The sequence below is a fragment of the Nyctereutes procyonoides genome, unplaced genomic scaffold (assembly GCF_905146905.1).
Source record: "Nyctereutes procyonoides isolate TBG_1078 unplaced genomic scaffold, NYPRO_anot_genome, whole genome shotgun sequence".
Classification (NCBI taxonomy): Eukaryota; Metazoa; Chordata; class Mammalia; order Carnivora; family Canidae; genus Nyctereutes; species Nyctereutes procyonoides.
The window spans coordinates 3,433,015-3,451,327 of NW_026575030.1; the positions used below are offsets into that span (position 1 = coordinate 3,433,015).

General features: G+C 45.3%; 1 protein-coding gene across 1 annotated transcript in view; it reads right to left on the reverse strand.

Annotated features, from left to right (window-relative positions):
• The window catches only part of GPR39 (G protein-coupled receptor 39), a 201,439-nt gene extending 188,105 nt beyond the window's left edge, over positions 1-13,334 (reverse strand). Inside the window, exon 1 of the mRNA XM_055316290.1 lies at positions 12,319-13,334. Within this exon, the coding sequence (XP_055172265.1) occupies positions 12,319-13,174 (856 nt within the window). The 5' untranslated portion in view covers positions 13,175-13,334. The remainder of the gene's footprint in view (positions 1-12,318) is intronic.
• Between the last annotated feature and the right edge of the window lie 4,979 nt (positions 13,335-18,313).

Sequence of the window (18,313 nt, forward strand, 5' to 3'; positions counted from 1 at the left end):
TAGTGCAAACAACGAAGCCCATTCCTTTTTAAACTAGAAATGAAGCTACTAGGTGGGAGTTTCGTTGTTGTTGTTGCTTTTGTTTTTACATAAGCCCTAGGAGGGTCAGAGAACTGGTTATGCAACCAAGAATCACATCCGATTATACCACCAGACCAATGGAGACTCTACCACAGAGGCACTGCCAACACCTGGCCTATGATGTTACCCTTATTTCTTTCGTCTTTGCTCTAAAAGCAGCTCTGCTCTCTCTCTCCATGCCACTTTGTCACACACTGCCCCTGTTCCCAAGGAGACTCCACGTGCTTGCTGCTCCTTTCCATCACTCTCTTCCAAATAAGCATCTCATGCCACCGCAGGTGATTGTTGCAACCCAGGCCACATGTTGTACCCTAGCTGCAAGGGATACTGGGAAAGCAAGTTTCCAACCACTACCTCTAGGAAGCAGGACTCAAAGACAGGGAACTCCTCCAAACACAAGAAGAATATTCTAAAGTTGCCAGGTAGCCTAAAAGCAAGAAAATGTACATTACACGTGGCATTGTGGTTTCTTTTTTCCCCATCCCCTCACCACCAATAAAAATTCCCCTAGTAGAACACATCCTCTTAAGAGACCGCCTTCCTGTTTAGGAAAAGAACATGGACTTTGAAGTCAGGTCCAAGCTCAAATCTCAGTGGGTGATGATCTTGAGCAATCCTGGAAAATGCATATAATTCTACACTGCATATAATTCTGCTGCTTGTATGAACCTGTACATTCACCATCATTAGGACCCATGGCACCAGTGCCACTTGCACTCCCATGCTCCTCGCATTGCCTCCCCTGCCCGCAACACACACCATGGCTGTGTTGACTGAGATTGAGTATTCACTGCTCTGCAAATGGAGGCTGGGGTCCAGATTTTTTAAAAAAAGGAATGTAGGGGTGCCTGACTGGCTCTGTTGGCTAAGCATCCAACTTGTGATTTCCAATTGAGTCATGATCTCATGGTTCATGAGATCAAGCCTTGTGTGAGGCTCCACACTCACTGGGGCGTCTGCCTGAGTTTCTCTCCCTATCCCTCTGCCACCCCCCAGCACCAGCCTACTCATGCTTTCTCTCTCTCTAAAATAAATGAATTTTAAAAATCTTAAAAATAAATAAAAATAGAGTATATGAGGGGCATCTAGATGGCTCAGTCAGTTAAGCTTCCAACTCCTGATCTCAGCTCAGGTCTTAATCTCAGGGTCATGAGTTCAAGCCCCAGATTGCACTCCACATCCAGTGTTAAAAATAAACAAACAAACAAACAGTAATGTAAAGTTTCTTGAAGGCCAAATGTCCTAGAAAAACTCCTACCTGTTACAACTACACAACAAACTTTCATAGTTCTTATTACAAATGGTGAGTTTAGCCATTCCCAGCTCATCTTTTTCTGTTCTATTTGAGTTAAAGAATCCCCTCCAAGTGTCATAGATGAGGGCTTCTCATACGTTAGACGTGCATAGCAATCACAGGTCTTGTTTACAATACAGATGGTAATTCAGTTGGTATGAGTGCAGCACAAAACTCAGTATTTTACATTTTCCCAGTTGATGTTGATGCTGCAAATCCATACACCACGGTGTGATTATCAGGACTGCAGACAATACCTCTGGGGGGAGTGAAGTCCACTTAATTACTCTTAAAAATTCTGGAGCCCAGAACTGGCTCACTTCTAAAACAGCCATTACCCCGATCCTTCATCAAGAGCATATTACAGCATCTTTCTATAAAGTTCCACGTCTATATCTTGATGCTCCAACTAGAGGAATACCAAGCTCCTTGAAGGGGAAAATCAGTCAGTATCTTGATCTCTGAAGTCCAAATGATACCACGCATATTTTAGGCTTTCATACATACTTGATGGATCAACCACCAAAATGAAACTCAAAGGCCTGCTGGAGGAACAGGGGACAGTTAGTCCAGGAAGGCTTCCCAGAGGAAGTGGGCCTTCCAAGAGATTTGGTAGTCATGAAACCCCAAATCCAAGAAGGAACACAGCCTGCTTCTACGGAAGTTTCCATTATCCTCTGGAAAACAACCTTCAGTCACCAAGGCCTCCCATTTGCCTCCTCTGTAGAGACAAACTTGAACTTGAAAAACTGTGACAACCATCAGCTATCCTTTAAATAAACAAAATATGCAGCTGTCATCTCAACACGATATTTAATCCTTCAGAATTGTAGCATATAAAAAGCAAATCCATAAATTTCCCAGAAAGCTTTGTTTCTGGTGAGTTTATCATGTCCTCCAAAGAATAATAATACATAAAGTCAAAGACCAAATGACTTCAGCTCTGCCCAAACATCCTGTGTATGATGTTTTATTTCTAAGGTAATTTGGATTTTTTTCCCCCTTCACTAGAGAAAGAAGATGGCTTTTCTCTATAAGTTCAATGAACCTCGTTGCTCCCAACTGGGCCTGACTCCCATTTCTGCATGCCTTTGGTTTCATAGCCAGTTAGACATTTCAGAAGTACAATAGCAATCTGACACTGCAGCCTTGCCTCCTGATCCCCATCTGTCAGATTCTGGGAACGCCACTGCTCTCCAAGTATCCAGCCACCCTCGAGATGTGCAAAGCAGTATGATGAGACATCTCAAAAGCCTCTGGCTGCCTGAATGCCTCTTATACACATAGGAAGTATAAATAGGAAATTTTGTCAAGTTTTTCAATTGGCAGAAACCCTCATGTCAGAAAATGGTAAAGTTTATTAGCCCAAGACATCTCTCTCATTCAGACTTGTTTTCAGCACAGCGTTTGGTGCTCCCTCCTCACTTTTTCCACTTGGAGCTGGTGAGGAAGGTTCCAGGAAGCAGCAAAGCAGCCTAGACATTCCTCATTTCACCAAACATTTATCCAGTGCCTACTAAGTGCTAGGCTATGAGGAAAAAGAGCTACCAAAAAGGATAATAATTAGAAGATCAATCCACTAGTCTTCCCCTTTGACAACCAAGGTATCCAGTTTCCAAAACTCCAGATGGTGTGACCCAAACCTATACATTCTCAGTTCCCCAAATGAGAATCTAAAGTCTAATGAAAATTCCGTGGTGCCCTGGGGCTTAATAAACTTCCTATTTGCGGAGTGCTTCACAGGAGCGTCAGTTAACGGGAAGTGAATCAATGAATGGCTGGGCCAAGGGTGTAGTTCTTGGAAGGTGAGACTTATCAGGGATAAGGTTCTAGAGACTGGGCCTGTCTTGAAAGAAATAACTAAGGCAGGCCATATGTTTACCTTGCAGCCCCCTTATCAGTGTTCAGGGAATGCATTAGTTTCCAAATGTTACATATAAAATAATACAAACTTAGTGGCTTAAAACAAGTCTATTTATTAGCTCACAGTTCTGGGGATCAGAACTCCAGACATAATAACATGGCTGGGACCTCTGCTCAGGCTCTCAAGTAATTGGCCAGCCTGAGTTTTCTTCTGGATATTCTTGGGGGAAATTCTCAGGAAAACCTGAGCTCATTTGGGTCCCCATTACCTTACTGGTTCTTAGCTCCTCTGGGCTACCTACATTACCTACAACGGGTCCCCTCAAATTCCAAAGCCAGTGTGGAGAATTTCCTGCTCATCAAACTCCTTTACCAAACCTCTTTGAGTCTCTGACCTTCCCTATCTCTGACCTCTAGACCCAGATTTAAAGGGTCATGTGACTTGATTAAGCCCACAAGGAATATCTCTCTATTTTAAGGTCAACTAATTTGGGACCTTAATTACTTCTACAAAATCCCTTCATGGCAACACCTCAACTGAGTAAGTGGAGCAAGTGTGTAGACACCAAGGTCTGGGAATTTCCAGAGCCATCTGCAATTTCTGCCTACCTAGACAGAGAAGGAGAGAAAAAAGGCAGATAAAGCCACAGTGACTTCCCAAGGATCATAGCTGATGTGGTTTCCATCCTTCCCAGGAAGAGCAGCCAGTATCAGGGGATTTCAATCCTTGAACCCACAAAAAAGCCCACAGCCACTACGTCCCCAGCCCCTAAGTAGGGAAGGTTGAAAAAACATGAGCGTGCAACGTCCCTGGTCTCATGGAGCTTCAAGAATAGTTGGGAGACCACATCTATGCCTCCACCTGAGAAACGTCTGAGATGGCTCATCATTTGTAGGAAGATCAGTGTAGGAGGCTTCAGGGAAGAAATGGGGACTTGAAATTGTGAAGAACAAGCAGGCCATGGCACAACAGAGATAGAGCTACTCACTCAGCAACCTGGAGCTGCCTCCTGACCTGAGCCCAAGCAATGCTGGGCAGTTGGGCCCTTTGTGCCAGGAAAACACAAGCAGCTGAGATGCAAGGAGAGTTAGTCTCTGGCCGAGGAGATCTGCAACAGAAGCAAGATTTGACAAACCCAAGAGCCAGAGGTCTAACGGCAGGAGGAATTAACTGGCAGCAGCTGCTTTACCAGGATTGTGGCCCAATGAAGGGCTTTCTCTTTTTCAATCTGGAGTACCACTTTACTCCTTAATACCCTCCAGTGACTTCCAAGGAGAAATGTCAAGCCACTTAGCTACGGTCTTACCTGAAACTAGCTGTGTGGTGGCTGATTTGGGCCACCAGGCTGAGCTGGTGATCCAGTAAAGAAGATGTATACAGTTTAGTGGCCCCTTTTCATCACTTACTAAAGCCTGGCTTTCATGACAGTTGTCTAGCTGGAGAGGTCAAGCAATACAGCTCCCGGCCGAAAGCTGATCACCTAAACCTTCGTACCAGGAGGTTCCTGCGCCCTGTGCCCCTGGGGCGAGAAGCCTCACGGCTCAGACAGGAGGGGGATGGCTACTGGTGTGTGCAATTTCAGGGGAAAGAGAAACATATGGGTTGAATTTTTTTTTTAAATATTACCCCCACCACGTTCTCTTCCCATAACCCTGAGTACCCCCCTCCCCCCTGTTAACAGGTGGCAAAAGGGCCTGCTAAGAAATCATTGTGAAAGTTCTCTCGCTGCATTAACGTCTTGTTAAATAGGGTTTAACAAGGACTGTTAAACATGAGCCTAATCACTTTTATTCCATGGTTACCTCCAGCAGGTACATACGGTGAAAGCTGGTACTTGAGGCTTGATTAACACAGATGCTGTCTTAGCTCAAGGGACAGAAAATCTTAAGGGCCCTCCATGATGGCCTGACTTTCTGGGAGGCTGGGAGGAATCAGATTCCTTTCAAAGAGAGCATCTTTAGGTTCAGACTGACCAAAAGCATTGTGAGGTATGATCCACTTTTATAGGAGCGCATGCCCAGGGGTAAACAATATCCCTTCCCACTTCCAAGCTGAGGCTCCTTTGCTCCTTTATGCGGCCTGCAGGTACTCATCGAATATCTACTGTGCGCAGTGACTATGCTGGGATGGAGGTACAGTGTCGCGCAAACTTAGGGAGAGCTCTTGCCCTCAGGGAATTAGAAGAAAGACATCAATCAAATAATCTCGCAACTCAACTTGTAAAGAGAAAAACTAGGGGGGAAAAAGTACAGAAGAAAAGAGATAGCTAAAATTCTGACCGTGAGTCTTGCTTGTTGCAAGGGAAGTTTTAATCAAGCCTGGGAGGATGGGCCAGGTTTCCAAGGGGCAGATCCGAAGATGTTAACTCCATGAGGGGGGCACATGAGGAGGCAGACAGAGCACCGAGGAAGGCAGAAAAGCATCTTGGCCAGGGGAAACGATATACACCCAGGCCAGGTGGTGGGATGGAGCCTGACCACAAACCATTGTAGGAACTGAAGGGGCCCTGGGGGGTGAAGCAGTTAAGGGGTTCTGTGGACTGAATCATGTCCCTCCAAAATACCTATGTTGAAACCCTAACCTCCACTGTGATTGTATATGGAAATGGGACCTTCAGGGATGTAATGAAGTTGCATGAGGTCATAAGGCTGGGGCCCTAATCCAACAGGATGGGTGTCTTTATAAGAACAAGAGATACTAGAGGTGTCTCTGTCTCTGTGTCTCTCTGTGCACACACACAGAGGAACAGCCAAGGGAGGACTCAGTGAGGAGGCAGCTGTTTGCAAACCGAAGAAGTCTCACGAGGAACCAACCCTACCAGCACCCCGATCTCAGAATTCTAAGCTTCTGGAACTGTGAAAACAATCCTATCTGCTGTTCAAGCCACTCAGTCTGTGGTGCCTTGTTATGACAGCCATGCTGACTAACAGAAGGGGAGAAGTGCCCTCAATAAAGTTGGAGAAGTAGGTTCCCACGAGGGGCCTTATGTTAAGGATTTTGATCCTTGATGTAAGAGCCATGGAAAGCCACTCAGAGGTTTGGATTTGATGGGGCTGGGGCTGAGGGCGGCGGTACGATCCTGGACAAGGGCGAGAGCAGACGTGGCCATTCCTCCAGTGATGATGGAGGCATCGGGGTCTCTCACCTGGAGAGCAAGGCCGGAAACAAAGCAGGAGAGGCATTCCAGAACCTCATGCTCTTCCAAGTTCAAGGTTCAACTATACCTAAAATCCATTTGGCACCTTAGAAGCATTTTTTTTCTGTGTGTATATTTTTTATTGGAGTTCAATTTGCCAACATATAGTATAACACCCAGGGCTCATCCCGTCAAGTGCCCTCCTCTTGCAAAGGAAGGTGCTCACCAGAGAGAGGGCCGAGGTGAGGCTGAACACTTACCTGCTCGCAGGACCTCAGAGCAGCAGTGATGATCAGTCTTCCCTCCGGTGTGAAGAAGGCAAGGGGTAGAGGTGGAGAGTCAGTCGGGTTGTGGATAGAAGGAAGAGGCAGTGAGAGATGACAGTGTCATCCAAGTGGCAGATCAGGGGACGCTGGCTAGTGGGGCAGGGGGGGATCCTTGGCTCCTAATTCAATATTCCTCCTCTGTGCTGTCTCCACTCACAAATGGCTGTTATTATGAGTGGTTTTAGCATTAATAAGCTGGGTACTTTGCCCGACTGAGGCTTCTGCTGCCTTGTTACACTTTGGCAGCCCCCGTGAGGCATGCAACTAAGACAGATGGACAGCCAAGCTAATGAATGGGGACTGGGATTCCAATATCCCCTTCCACGGGAACTATGCATCTCTCCAACAGAGAAATGAAATCTTTGAGACAGCCTGATTATAAAAATAAAGCGGCATTATTATATTTGTCTGCCAGGCTGATCACAGGACACTTGCGATTTACGACAGATATCACGAAGAGAAAAATACACATGAAATACTATTTATTACAGCCACATCTACACCAATAAATTCCCTTCCAGAATAGAGACAGTAACCTGAATACTTGAGGTAAAACTTTCTCCTGCAATATCCAAACATTTGAGTTAAAATAATATCTTACTTTTAAAAAGTCATTAAGTTAATTTTGGCACTATCTCTCCGTGAGACCGCACTGGGATGGGCCTTTACGACAAAGAAATAGCTTTTGATAAGAAATTTCATCGCACCATGATTGTAAGACTAGTTTTTAAACTTATCAGGAAAAAGCAACCACACTTGACCCCTAAACAATGCAGAGGTTAGGGATGCCAACTCCTACACACTCAGAAATCTGCATTCAACTTCGGACTCCCCCAAAACTGAACTAATAGCCTACTTTTAACCAGAAGGTTACTAATAGCAACCATTGGTTAACTCACATTTTATGTTACATGTATTAAACTCTGTATTTTTGGGCAGCCCCGGTGGCGCAGCGGTTTGGTGCCGCATGCAGCCCGGGGTGTGATCCTGGGGACCCGGGATCAAGTCCCACATCGGGCTCCTTGCATGGGGCCTGCTTCTCCCTCTGCCTGTGTCTCTGCCTCTCTCTCTCTCTGTCTCTATGAATAGATTAAAAAAAAAACTGTATTTTTGAAACAAAATAAGCTACAGAAAAGGAAACATTATTAGGAAAATCATAAAGGGAAAACATACAGTACTGTACCATATTTACTGAAAAAAAATCCACATGGAAATAGACCTGCAAGGTTCAAACCTGTGTTGTTCAAGGGTCAACTGTACCCAAAATCCGTCTGGCACCTTAGAAGCATTTTTTCCTATACGTATTTTTTTTTATTATTATTGGAGTTCAATTTGCCAACATATAGTATAACACCCAGGGCTCATCTCGTCAAGTGCCCCCCTCTTAGAAGCATCTTAAGGCATCCGTTTCCATGTAATCAGTTGGTATACACTAGGGTATAGGGACTGATTTTTCAATTACTTATATTTGGGGGGTATAGTCTACACACAAGTTGCACAACTTCATCAAGTCAGAGACAGGGGAGCTGGAGAAACACATGAATCACATGGCAAGCCACTGACAAAAGAAGGTCTGGCCAAATTAGACCAGTTAATCCTGAAAGAATAGAAAATTGACAAGAATGATGCCAAGAGATGCGCTTCGCTGAGGGTGATTTAAATAGCAAAGAATTCGGAGAAGCCCTTGGGAGAAAGCTCTCTTTACCATCTTGCTGAGAAAATCGAACACAAAGGCGATCACATAATTTTGTCAGAAAAATTATGCCCTCAAAAAAGCCACGTTTGTTTCATTCTGGAAAAATTATTATGAGAATTAACATCTAATTATAAGCTATGTTTCATAAAATAGAAGACAAATTTCTTTTCATGATTTTTCCTTTTGTTTTTCACGATGAAGTCTCAATCAAACCTCTTTCCACATGAAATTTGGGACTTAATTTTAAGGAGCCAATTTTCATAGTTCTTTTTAGGTACCCACCATCTTCAGATAAAGAGGACCCACTGTCACCATCTCAGCTGCTCCCCATCACCCCCGTCCTTTCTGACTTGCACATACAGAAGACATGACTTGACCTCCAAAGCTGGGTTCTGAAACCCAGAGGATGCGATTCTTGGCTCCTCCTTTCTGCTTCTCCCTGGCCATCTAAACACACATCAACCTTTTTAGAGTCCATCATAGCAGCAACCCCTAATCTTTTTTCCACCCAGATACACACGATGATGTCCACATTCAAGATATTCTCCTATGAGCACCCCAAGGTGACACTGCAATTCCTGCCCCTACATTCGACTCGGCCTTTCCCTGACTCAGGAGAGCAAATCAAAGTGCAAAGGGGTGTGATTATTATAGAGTTCTGAGTCTTATACGATATTTCTTTAATTTTGCAATTTCACAATTATCTATAAAACTTCCTATATGACTATAGTTGAAAGCCAATCACTGCCTACAGATCTTTAGGAGGTAACTGTAACCTAGTCCCAACTGCCTATTCTCTTTAAAGTTACTACTTAAAATTATACTTCTTAAAAAAATATATATATACTTCTTTTAACCTATTCTGTAGTTCCACTTTGAGTGGGTGACATTTGACAGCAGGCCACATGTGCAACAGATACAAACATGGGAGCCCGAGGACCCAGATGCCACAAGCAGTGTGAATAACTCCATGATTATAATGGAAGGTCTGGGAAAACCTTTGGAAAGGAAAGTTTATTTTGCATATCCTTAACATTCGAGGAATAAAGAGCCAAATGCAGCAGTTCCTCTTCTCCAAACCAATAATCTCTGTTGGGCATCAGGCAAGTATTACCATGGCTGTATTAGCCATAACCTTGCAAAAGGAAACAAGCCTGGTACTGGTTTCTCACCGAACTGACTAGAGGCAAGAGACACTCACGCTTTCCAGAATGTGCACTTTTACATTATTATTGTTTTTCCTGCAAACTGCTTGAGAGCCAGGAAGAGTCCCTGCATCTTTTCTCTCACTGATTTTCAAGTTTCTTTTCATGATTCACCCAGCCCAGCACCTCGATCAGACTGAGACACAACAGCAAAAGATGCAGGAAGAAAAATTAATATTTTCTACATAGACTCCCTCAATTGAGTAGATTTATGAATTTTGCTTGTTATGCAGAAGTTAGCATTTTTAACAATGAAGGGGGAAAAATCCTTAATTGTTTTTTTATTGCCTCAAGAGCTCCAAAGACATCTTGTGCTATGTCGTCATTTACATTTCACATTAAATGCAAAATATGTTTGAAATGAGCAAATATTTGTTTTAATTTGATACATCTGTTAACAGAAATGCTAAAAAGAGAGCTAAATCACTATACTAAATTCAGCGATTTGTAAACAACTTATAGATGCAGTTGTTCTGGGTTAAAAATGCCCCAAAGCCTAAGTTTTATGAAAGCCACCAAGTAAATTGCATTGTATTAATCTGATGGAGGCAGGCCATGATTTCTTTCCTCTTCACTCCATTAATTTATTTCCTAACTTGAGTTAATTAGTGAGGTTCCTATTTTTAAAAGCTCTTTGAAATTCACGGGGAGAGGGGGGCATTTGCAAGAACTGCTTTGAAAACCCAGTGCAGAGGAAATGAGCTAAAATATAAACGGTAAATTCCCCTAAGACATTATCATACATTGAGCACCTGATTGCCAGCCAACAATCTTCACGCCTGGGAAAGCAGTGAGCGATTAATACATACTTGTTATAAGAAAGGAGAGAACTAGAAGGAAAGAAAGAGAGCAGCAGGGAGAACAAACTCATTCCAAGCAATTGCTAACTGGATGAGATGATCCCCAAGATCCTATTCATCTCTAAGTAAAAGTCTGTGGCTTTCCAATCTGATGCTACAAAATGAAGATTGACTGCCACTTGGAATAATACCCACCGGGGGGAAATACAAAACAAAAAACACTATTCAGAGAAATAATAATAATTTTTAAAAAACCCACAGAGATTGGTCCAACAGAGAACAAAGATATATCAATTATTTTTCCTTGGTCAAGTGAAATCTTCATTCCTAAATTAGAGTGAGAGAGAGTGTGTTGTGCTCGAAAAGGGGGGGGGGGATTCATTTACACTAAAGTATAAATTACTGCTAAAAGATCCAGATATGCCTAAGGGTATATGGGGGAAGAGAGAACTAGCCTTTCAATGGATGTTCAAGCCAACCTAATATCTACTCCTTCCTGGAATACTCTGGGCAGCAGGAGGTGGGTGACAGTGGGGTTGGGTGCCTTTTCCAAATCCCCGGATGTTGACACCTGCTACAGACTCCTTACACCTCCCTAGGAGGCAGCAACACCACCAATCTAATCCGGGTAAGCACCTTCCTTGTCCAAGTCCTGTTTTGTTTCATTTTCCCTTGAACATGAGCCTGTACAAGCCCCTGAGAGCCTCTCACTTCCAGGCCCTGAGAAGCCAGGTCAGAATGTAGGACCTATACTTACCTGAAGGACATCTTTTCTTTTCTAAGCCTCAAATTCCTCTTCTTTGAAGTGGAAATAGAAACCACCTAGCACAGCCCCTGATGCAGAATAGGCAACCAGAAACTGCAAGCTCGCTCCTCTCATTTCACCCAGACGCAGAAAGGTCAAGTCAGCTGTACAGACACAGCAGAGCCAGGGGCAGCGCTGGGACAAGACCAGGTTCTTCCCATCCCTCTTCATGCACCTTCAAATTTTTCTTTCATATCAACCCTCTGGCCCTGAAACCTGTTACTCCAGTTTCCCACACCAAAACAAACAGCACCATGATTTATTCCTTTTCCCCATGCCACACTGGCAAGGGCCCTGGGGGACTGTGGGCTCCTTCCTCCCTGACACACAGAAGGACCCAACTTTACTTGCACCACAACGGAAGTTTGGAAAACAAACAGCTTTCTCCGCCCAGAACTGACTATTTCGGATAATCGATGAAGTCCCAGGAATCCGGGACACCAGAGTTTCTGGATCAAATAGGCGGGCAGTCCCTGCCACACTTCCCATTTCTGGTGAGGACCTGACCCACCGCAGCAGAAACCCAAGCAAGCACCCCGGGGAGTGGTGTCTGGGAGCTCCAGTTTCTTAAGACTTGGGAAGTCACTGTTGGGGGAAGGCAGCTGCAGCCTGGGGAGTGCGAGCCCCAGACAGCCTTGCTCCTCCAAGGAGCAGAAAAATGGGAACAAAATCGAATTGCCTGAGAAACATGCTCCTGGGAAAAGATGAAAAGATGGGCCAGATAAGAATGTTCCCTTTTATCTCCACAGACCTTGGTCCTTGCTGGAGGACTTTCACCTCCCCCACATTACCTAATTTGACCCTCACGTTTCTCAGTCTATTTAGCTCCGTTCTACTCCAGGTATTGTGTGGCTTGCCAGAGTCCCAGAGCTGCTCTTCTGGAATACACGCTCACGCGGATTCCTGGCCCAGGGCTCTTCTCACTGTAACCCAGGTTCCCAAAACATGGGAAAGAAACATCCAGAGGTTCAGATCAATGCCTCTTCAGGCTCAACAAAGGGGACTGTGCACTCTGAAGGCAAGATTTCTGGTTAGGGGGAGCACAGGCAGCCTCTGGGTGGGGCAGGAGGAGGCCAGCTCTGAGATCGCACCCCCCCCCCCCAGGACTCACTCAGGAAGATAATGATCTGCCTCCTGGAGGTCCTGCTCTCCTCGCTCTCTGACTTCTTCAGCTGCTGTGGCTGCCCCTTCCTGGCCAGCGTGCCCTGGTTGCTCCTCATGAGCACCTGCATCATGTTCCAGCACATGAAGGCCACGGAGACCAGGACCAAGAGGTAGATGATGAAGGCGCTGAAGATGCTGGACTGGAAGACAGTCCAGCGGCTGGAGAGGTTGGTACAGATGGACATGTTGGAGGTCTCGGGGCGCTCGTGGTGCCGGGTGCGGGTGCGGTTGCAGGAGAGACCCGCGTGGTTGGGCACGTGCACCAGTGGGTACTCGACTCCCATGGCGAAAAGCAAGGGCAACGCCACCAGGGTGGAGGTGACCCAGACAAAGGCGATCAGCAGCTTCACCTGGCAGGGCCCCGACAGGGCCTTATACCTGAAGGGGTGGCAGATGGCCACATAGCGCTCGAAGCTGAGCGTCAGCACGTGCAGCAGGGTGGCGTAGCTGCAGGCCTCAAAGAGGAAAGTGTGGATCTTACAGGACAGGGCATAGCTGGGCGTGGTCAGGGGGTTCCAGATGATGCTGTAGAACTCCATGGGCATGCCAACGAGGAAGACCAGGATGTCCGAGCAAGCCAGGCTCACCATGTGGTCCGTCACCTCCTTCTGCAGGTAGCCTTTCTTCTGCAGCACCTGGGTGACGCGGATGGTGACGCTATTCCCCAGAATGCCCACCACGAAGATGGCCAGGTACACCAGGATGAGGGTGATTTTGATCCAGGTGGCCACCTCGAACTCGGGCACATGGGTGTGATCGATGACAGAGGAGCAGTCACTGCCGGGGCCCCGGTGTGAAGCCATGAAGGCGGCGGCCACCAGGTCCGCAGACCCTTCCTGCCCCTCCGCGGAGGCCAAAGCTGCTGCGACCCGCCCAGTGCGCGCCGCGGGGCCTCCTCACCCGCGCTCACCTGGAAAAAGTGACTTGGAGTTTCTGGTGCTTTCAGGGAGACTTCCTGGAGCGGCCGGGGGCGGAGTCGGGGGGCGGGGGTGCGCGAGGCGGGGAGGGCGCGGGGAGGAAGGGCCGCCCCGCCCCGCCCCGCCCCGCCCCGCCCCGCCCCGGGAGGCTGCCGCGCGCCCCCCCCCGCCCCCCGCCCCCCGCCCCCGGGCCCCTCCGCGGAGCTGCAGGGGCGGGTGCTCCGCGGTTAATCGTTAACCTCCGCGCCCTGCTCCGCGGCGCCGCTGCGGGCCCTGCCCGGCCAGCGGGTTGGACTCCGCGCGCTCGCACCCCGGGGCGCCCCCGACCTGCCGCCCGAGGCCGAGGCCGAGGCCGGGGGGTGGGGGGTGGGGGGGCGGGCCTGCCCTCCCTGCCCTCCCCCGCCCCACTGTCCCCCCAACGACGCGCCCCCGGGGTCCCCGAGCTCCGCCGGGCTGCGCGCGGCCTCCCGAAGTCCGCCCCCAGGAGCCCCGCCCCTGGTCCACCCCGACCCCCGGGGCCTCGCTGGAGGCGCGGGGCGGGGGAGCGCGGCCCTGGGCGCGGGCCCGGACCCGCAGCGGCCGCGGGGAGACTTGAACCCGGAGCAGGCGACGGGCGAGGATGTCACCCTCCTCCGGGAGGCCCCTGGTGGGAAACGCCTCCTTGCGCAGGGACCTGCGACCAAGACATCGAGGCCACCCCAAGAGGGACACTGAGTAAAAATGGCACGAAGCATCAGGTCATGTTTCCTCCCTTCAGAGAGAGAGAGAGAGAGAGAGAGAGAGGAAAACCTTTAATGAGCCTGTTTCAGCTCCTAATTCCAAAATCCTAGGTAATGGAGGCAGAGCAGAGGGCTCTCCTAGGCACTGTGGAGTGGTCAGCACCTACGTGACCCCCACCCCCACCCCAACAGTGATAGCCTAAACTTCCTCCAGGCATCCCAAACGTCCTATTTGGGCAGGGGAAGGGGGTACAAAATCACCCCAGGTGGAGAACCACCACCTTGAAGGAAGAAAATAGATCTCCCTTATGTGTCCACCCTAAGGGCCTAGCTGAGGCCCTGTCCTAAACCATCCTTAAAATATCACAGCGACCGCCCTATGATGTGATTGCTTTAAAGATGAAGAAACTGGGGTGTCCAGAGGATAGGTGCTTCCCCAAGACCATAAGAGAGTCAGCGGGGAACTTGAAAATTAGCCCAAATCTATCAAACCCTGAGTCTACGCTCCTAACAGGGAGGAAATTCTGGGAGCGGGATAGGGCTACAGAACTGATTCAGTCCTGAATGATGCACGTAGAGATACAGGGATTGTATTTTCTGAACCCAAACCTGGACACACAGTCTGTGGATCTCAGCAAACGTTTGATTTTGACACTGTCTCAGACAAAAAAAAAAAAAAAAAAAAAAAAAAAAACCTGTATGGCCACTGGTTCCTTACAATTAATATAATATTCTTATTTTGTCCGTTTGTGCTCTCTGCATTAAATTACAAACTCCAAAGCCAAGGTCTCTCTCTTCTCCTTCTCCACAGCTCCTCCAATAGTAGATTTGGCCAAACCATCCCTCCACGTGTGCTATTTGACTTACTTGCTGGCTGGGAAACTCTTAACTCATTTCCTAATTACTGCACTGTGCTGAGCTAATTGACCTCCATAGCCTTAAAGCTGTCCCACAAAACACATAGGGTAAGTACAGATTCTCGGAGTTTTCATGACTGCACATCAGATTCCTAAATGGACTGCTTTGCGAGAGGTGCTGGTTATTGGCTATCCCAGAGAGCCTAGTAAGTTCTAAGAAGAACCTTGCCGCCACCAGCAGCAGCAGATACACTCATCCTCATCCCTGGGCACTTCTTTCTTCTCAATAGAAAACAAACAAGCTGGGAACCTCACAAGGATTCCAGCTGTAGATCCTTCCTTTTTTATTTTATTTCATTTTATTTGATTTCATTTCATTTCATTTCATTTCATTTTATTTTATTTTATTTTATTTTATTTTATTTTATTTTATTTTATTTATTCATGAGAGACACAGAGGAAGAGACATAGGCAGAGGGAAAAGCATGCTCCCTGTGGGGAGCTGAATGCAGGACTTGATCCTGGGACCCCAGATCACTCCCTGAGGCATCAACACCCTGAGGCATCACACCCTGAGGCAAACACGGATGCTCAACCAGAGGCCCTGTAGACCCTTCCTTTGAAATGCTCCTCCTGGTTATTCTCTGAGCCCCCGTTCCGTGCCAGGCATTCTCACATAATTCATTTCTTTCAATCCTCATGAGGCTAGAAGGAGGATATTATTATACGATAATGAAATGATTGAGGATCAGGAGACTTAAGTGATCTACTAGAGTCAGAAGCAGGATTCGAACTCAGGTCGGCAGGGCACTACAACTCTTTCCACTCAGAAATGCTCTCTCTGTGTGCAGCACCAGACTGTGGCAGGCTAGACAGGGACATGTTAGGGAAAGGAATTTTTTTTCTTCTCTCCCCAGCTGCAGCATGGGAATTTTTTTTCTTCTCTCTCAGTCATCCCGCAACATATTTGTTAATTGCAATTTGTTCTGCTTTTACAAGATTTCCATTATTTGTCCAATTTCTTTCATCAAAAATTTCGTTCCCAAAGTGTGAACAAAGATTACAAATGCATGGCCAAACAGTGAGAATCAAGCTAATTAAAATTTGGGCCTTACAGTGCAGATGGAAACATGCATTTTGAACCAAGGTCCAGGAGAATTAAATTTTCATTTCACCTTTGCTTTTCCTAAGACCAATTAAAAACTGTTTAATGTACTCTCACTTGTTGATAACAGACTGGTGTAACACCTGGCCTGGATCTATGTAATCTAGATTTTTTTTGATTAGCATATTGTATAGAGAAAAAAAAGGGAATAAAAAGTGAGACAAAAGAATACTTTAGGTAACTTTTGATATCATCTCTACTCAGGGGTCACTGTAGGGTCTTCAGAAATTTATACTCACATTTTACACATTCTAGGTGGCCTTTGAGGTCATGTAGGCTGGTGGCTTTCACGTGGTTTTTTTGGCACTAAATCTCATTTTTAAAATGAAATCTTACAGTGGCACCCAAAGTAAATACATAAACATATACACACACATGCACACTTATGCATACAATATGTATTGTACTTTTATAAATTTAAATTTATTTCAGATGTTCAAATTGTTAACATTGACTCAATCAACAATTTATTCTCTGAAAAGTGAGTAACATCTTGTTTACAAAGGTTAATGGTGTAATCACCATGACTATTCTCAGCTACAAAGAAAACTTCAGGGACACCTGGGTGGTTCAGTGGTAGAACATCTGCCTTTGGCTCAGGTCATGATCCCAGGGTCCTGGAATCAAGTCTCATATCAGGCTCCCTAGAGGGAGCCTGCTTCTCCCTCTGCCTACGTCTCTGCCTCTCTCTGTGTATCTCTATGAATAAATAAATAAAATATTTTTTTAAAATAGACTTCAGCTGTCTAGTATGGTAGCTACGGGCCATACATAGCTAGCTAGCTACACTTGAAATATGGCTAGTCCCAACTGAGACTAGTATAGAATTGCAAGTATAGAATACACACCAAATATTGAAGACTTTATATGTGAAAAAGAATGTAAATTTGTTTTTATAAATTGACTTCATGTTGAAGTGATACAATGGCTATAGCGGATTAAATAAAATATATTATTAAAAATAATTTCATATCTTTTTTTTGCTTTTTTGATGTGGCTACTAGGATATTTTATATTGTATTTGGCTTGCATTTGTGCCTAACAGGATATTTCTATCGAACAGTGATACTATAAACAGATAATGAAACAAAAGAGACCATCCAAGAAAAAAAACCAAATACTTACAGGAATTTTGTTCATGATAATGGTGGCAATTAAAATCAATAGGGAAATAGAGATTGTTCAATAACTCTTACTTGGATAATAGGTTGGCCATCTTGAAAAAAGAAAGAAAGTTGGGTACCTACCTCCACATTTTATTATAATAGAAATTCCAGGTGAGTCAAAGATTAAAGTCTTTGGATTTTAATCATTAAGGAAAGCATTAAATGATAGAATAAGGCACTAGAGAATTTTAAAAACTAATCTGGATTTTAATCTTATGACATAACTCCCAGAATCTATAAAGAAAGAGGTTGATAAACCTTATTTCATAAAAATTAAGTTCTGCAAAGCAAGAAACACTGTAGCCAAAGGTAAATGACAGATTTCAACAGATTTTTCTTTAAAAACTTGGTTAGCTGGTTCTAAAATTTTAAATATTAAGAGCCAAAAATGAGCAGGATACTCTTAGGAGGTAAGAAGACTTGCTCTGCCCAATATCAAGATGTATTATAAAGCTATAGTTTATAAGGCAGTATAGTTTTTTTTTAAGGCAGTATAGTTTTGACATGATGATAGACAAAGAAAAGAATGATACAGAAGACATAGCATAGAAATAAATCCATATGTATACAAAGAAGATTTATGACAGAGATGAAAAGGGCAGTGCAGAAGAGATGGTCTTTTCTATTGGTGTAGTAGTTGCCTCACTCTGAAGACAGACAGGGAAGGAATGCCCTAATTTGTAGCATTTGTCAATATCCATAGTGCAAATACTCCCAGCGTGGCTTATTTCAAGCTACCCAAACATTAAAAATCTCACAAAACTCCTGAAATTTTAGAACAATCAACTTTCATGAGTTCCAGGACACCACTCAGTAAATGCCATTTGAGACAACTGAGTATCCATTTGGATAAAATTCATTAAGAAAGAAGACAGACAACCCAATTTAGAAAAAATGAGCCAAAGAGATAAATAGGCACTTCACAAAGAGGAATCCAGATGGACAATAAACAATGAATAGCTATCCAACCTCTTTAGTAGTCAGGGAAATGCAAACTAAAACCACAATTAAATACAACTGCACACCTACCAGATTGACTAACATTCACAGATGACCAGTACCATCTGTCATGAAGCTGCAAAGTAATGGTGACTTGTACATTACAAGAGTCAGTTGGT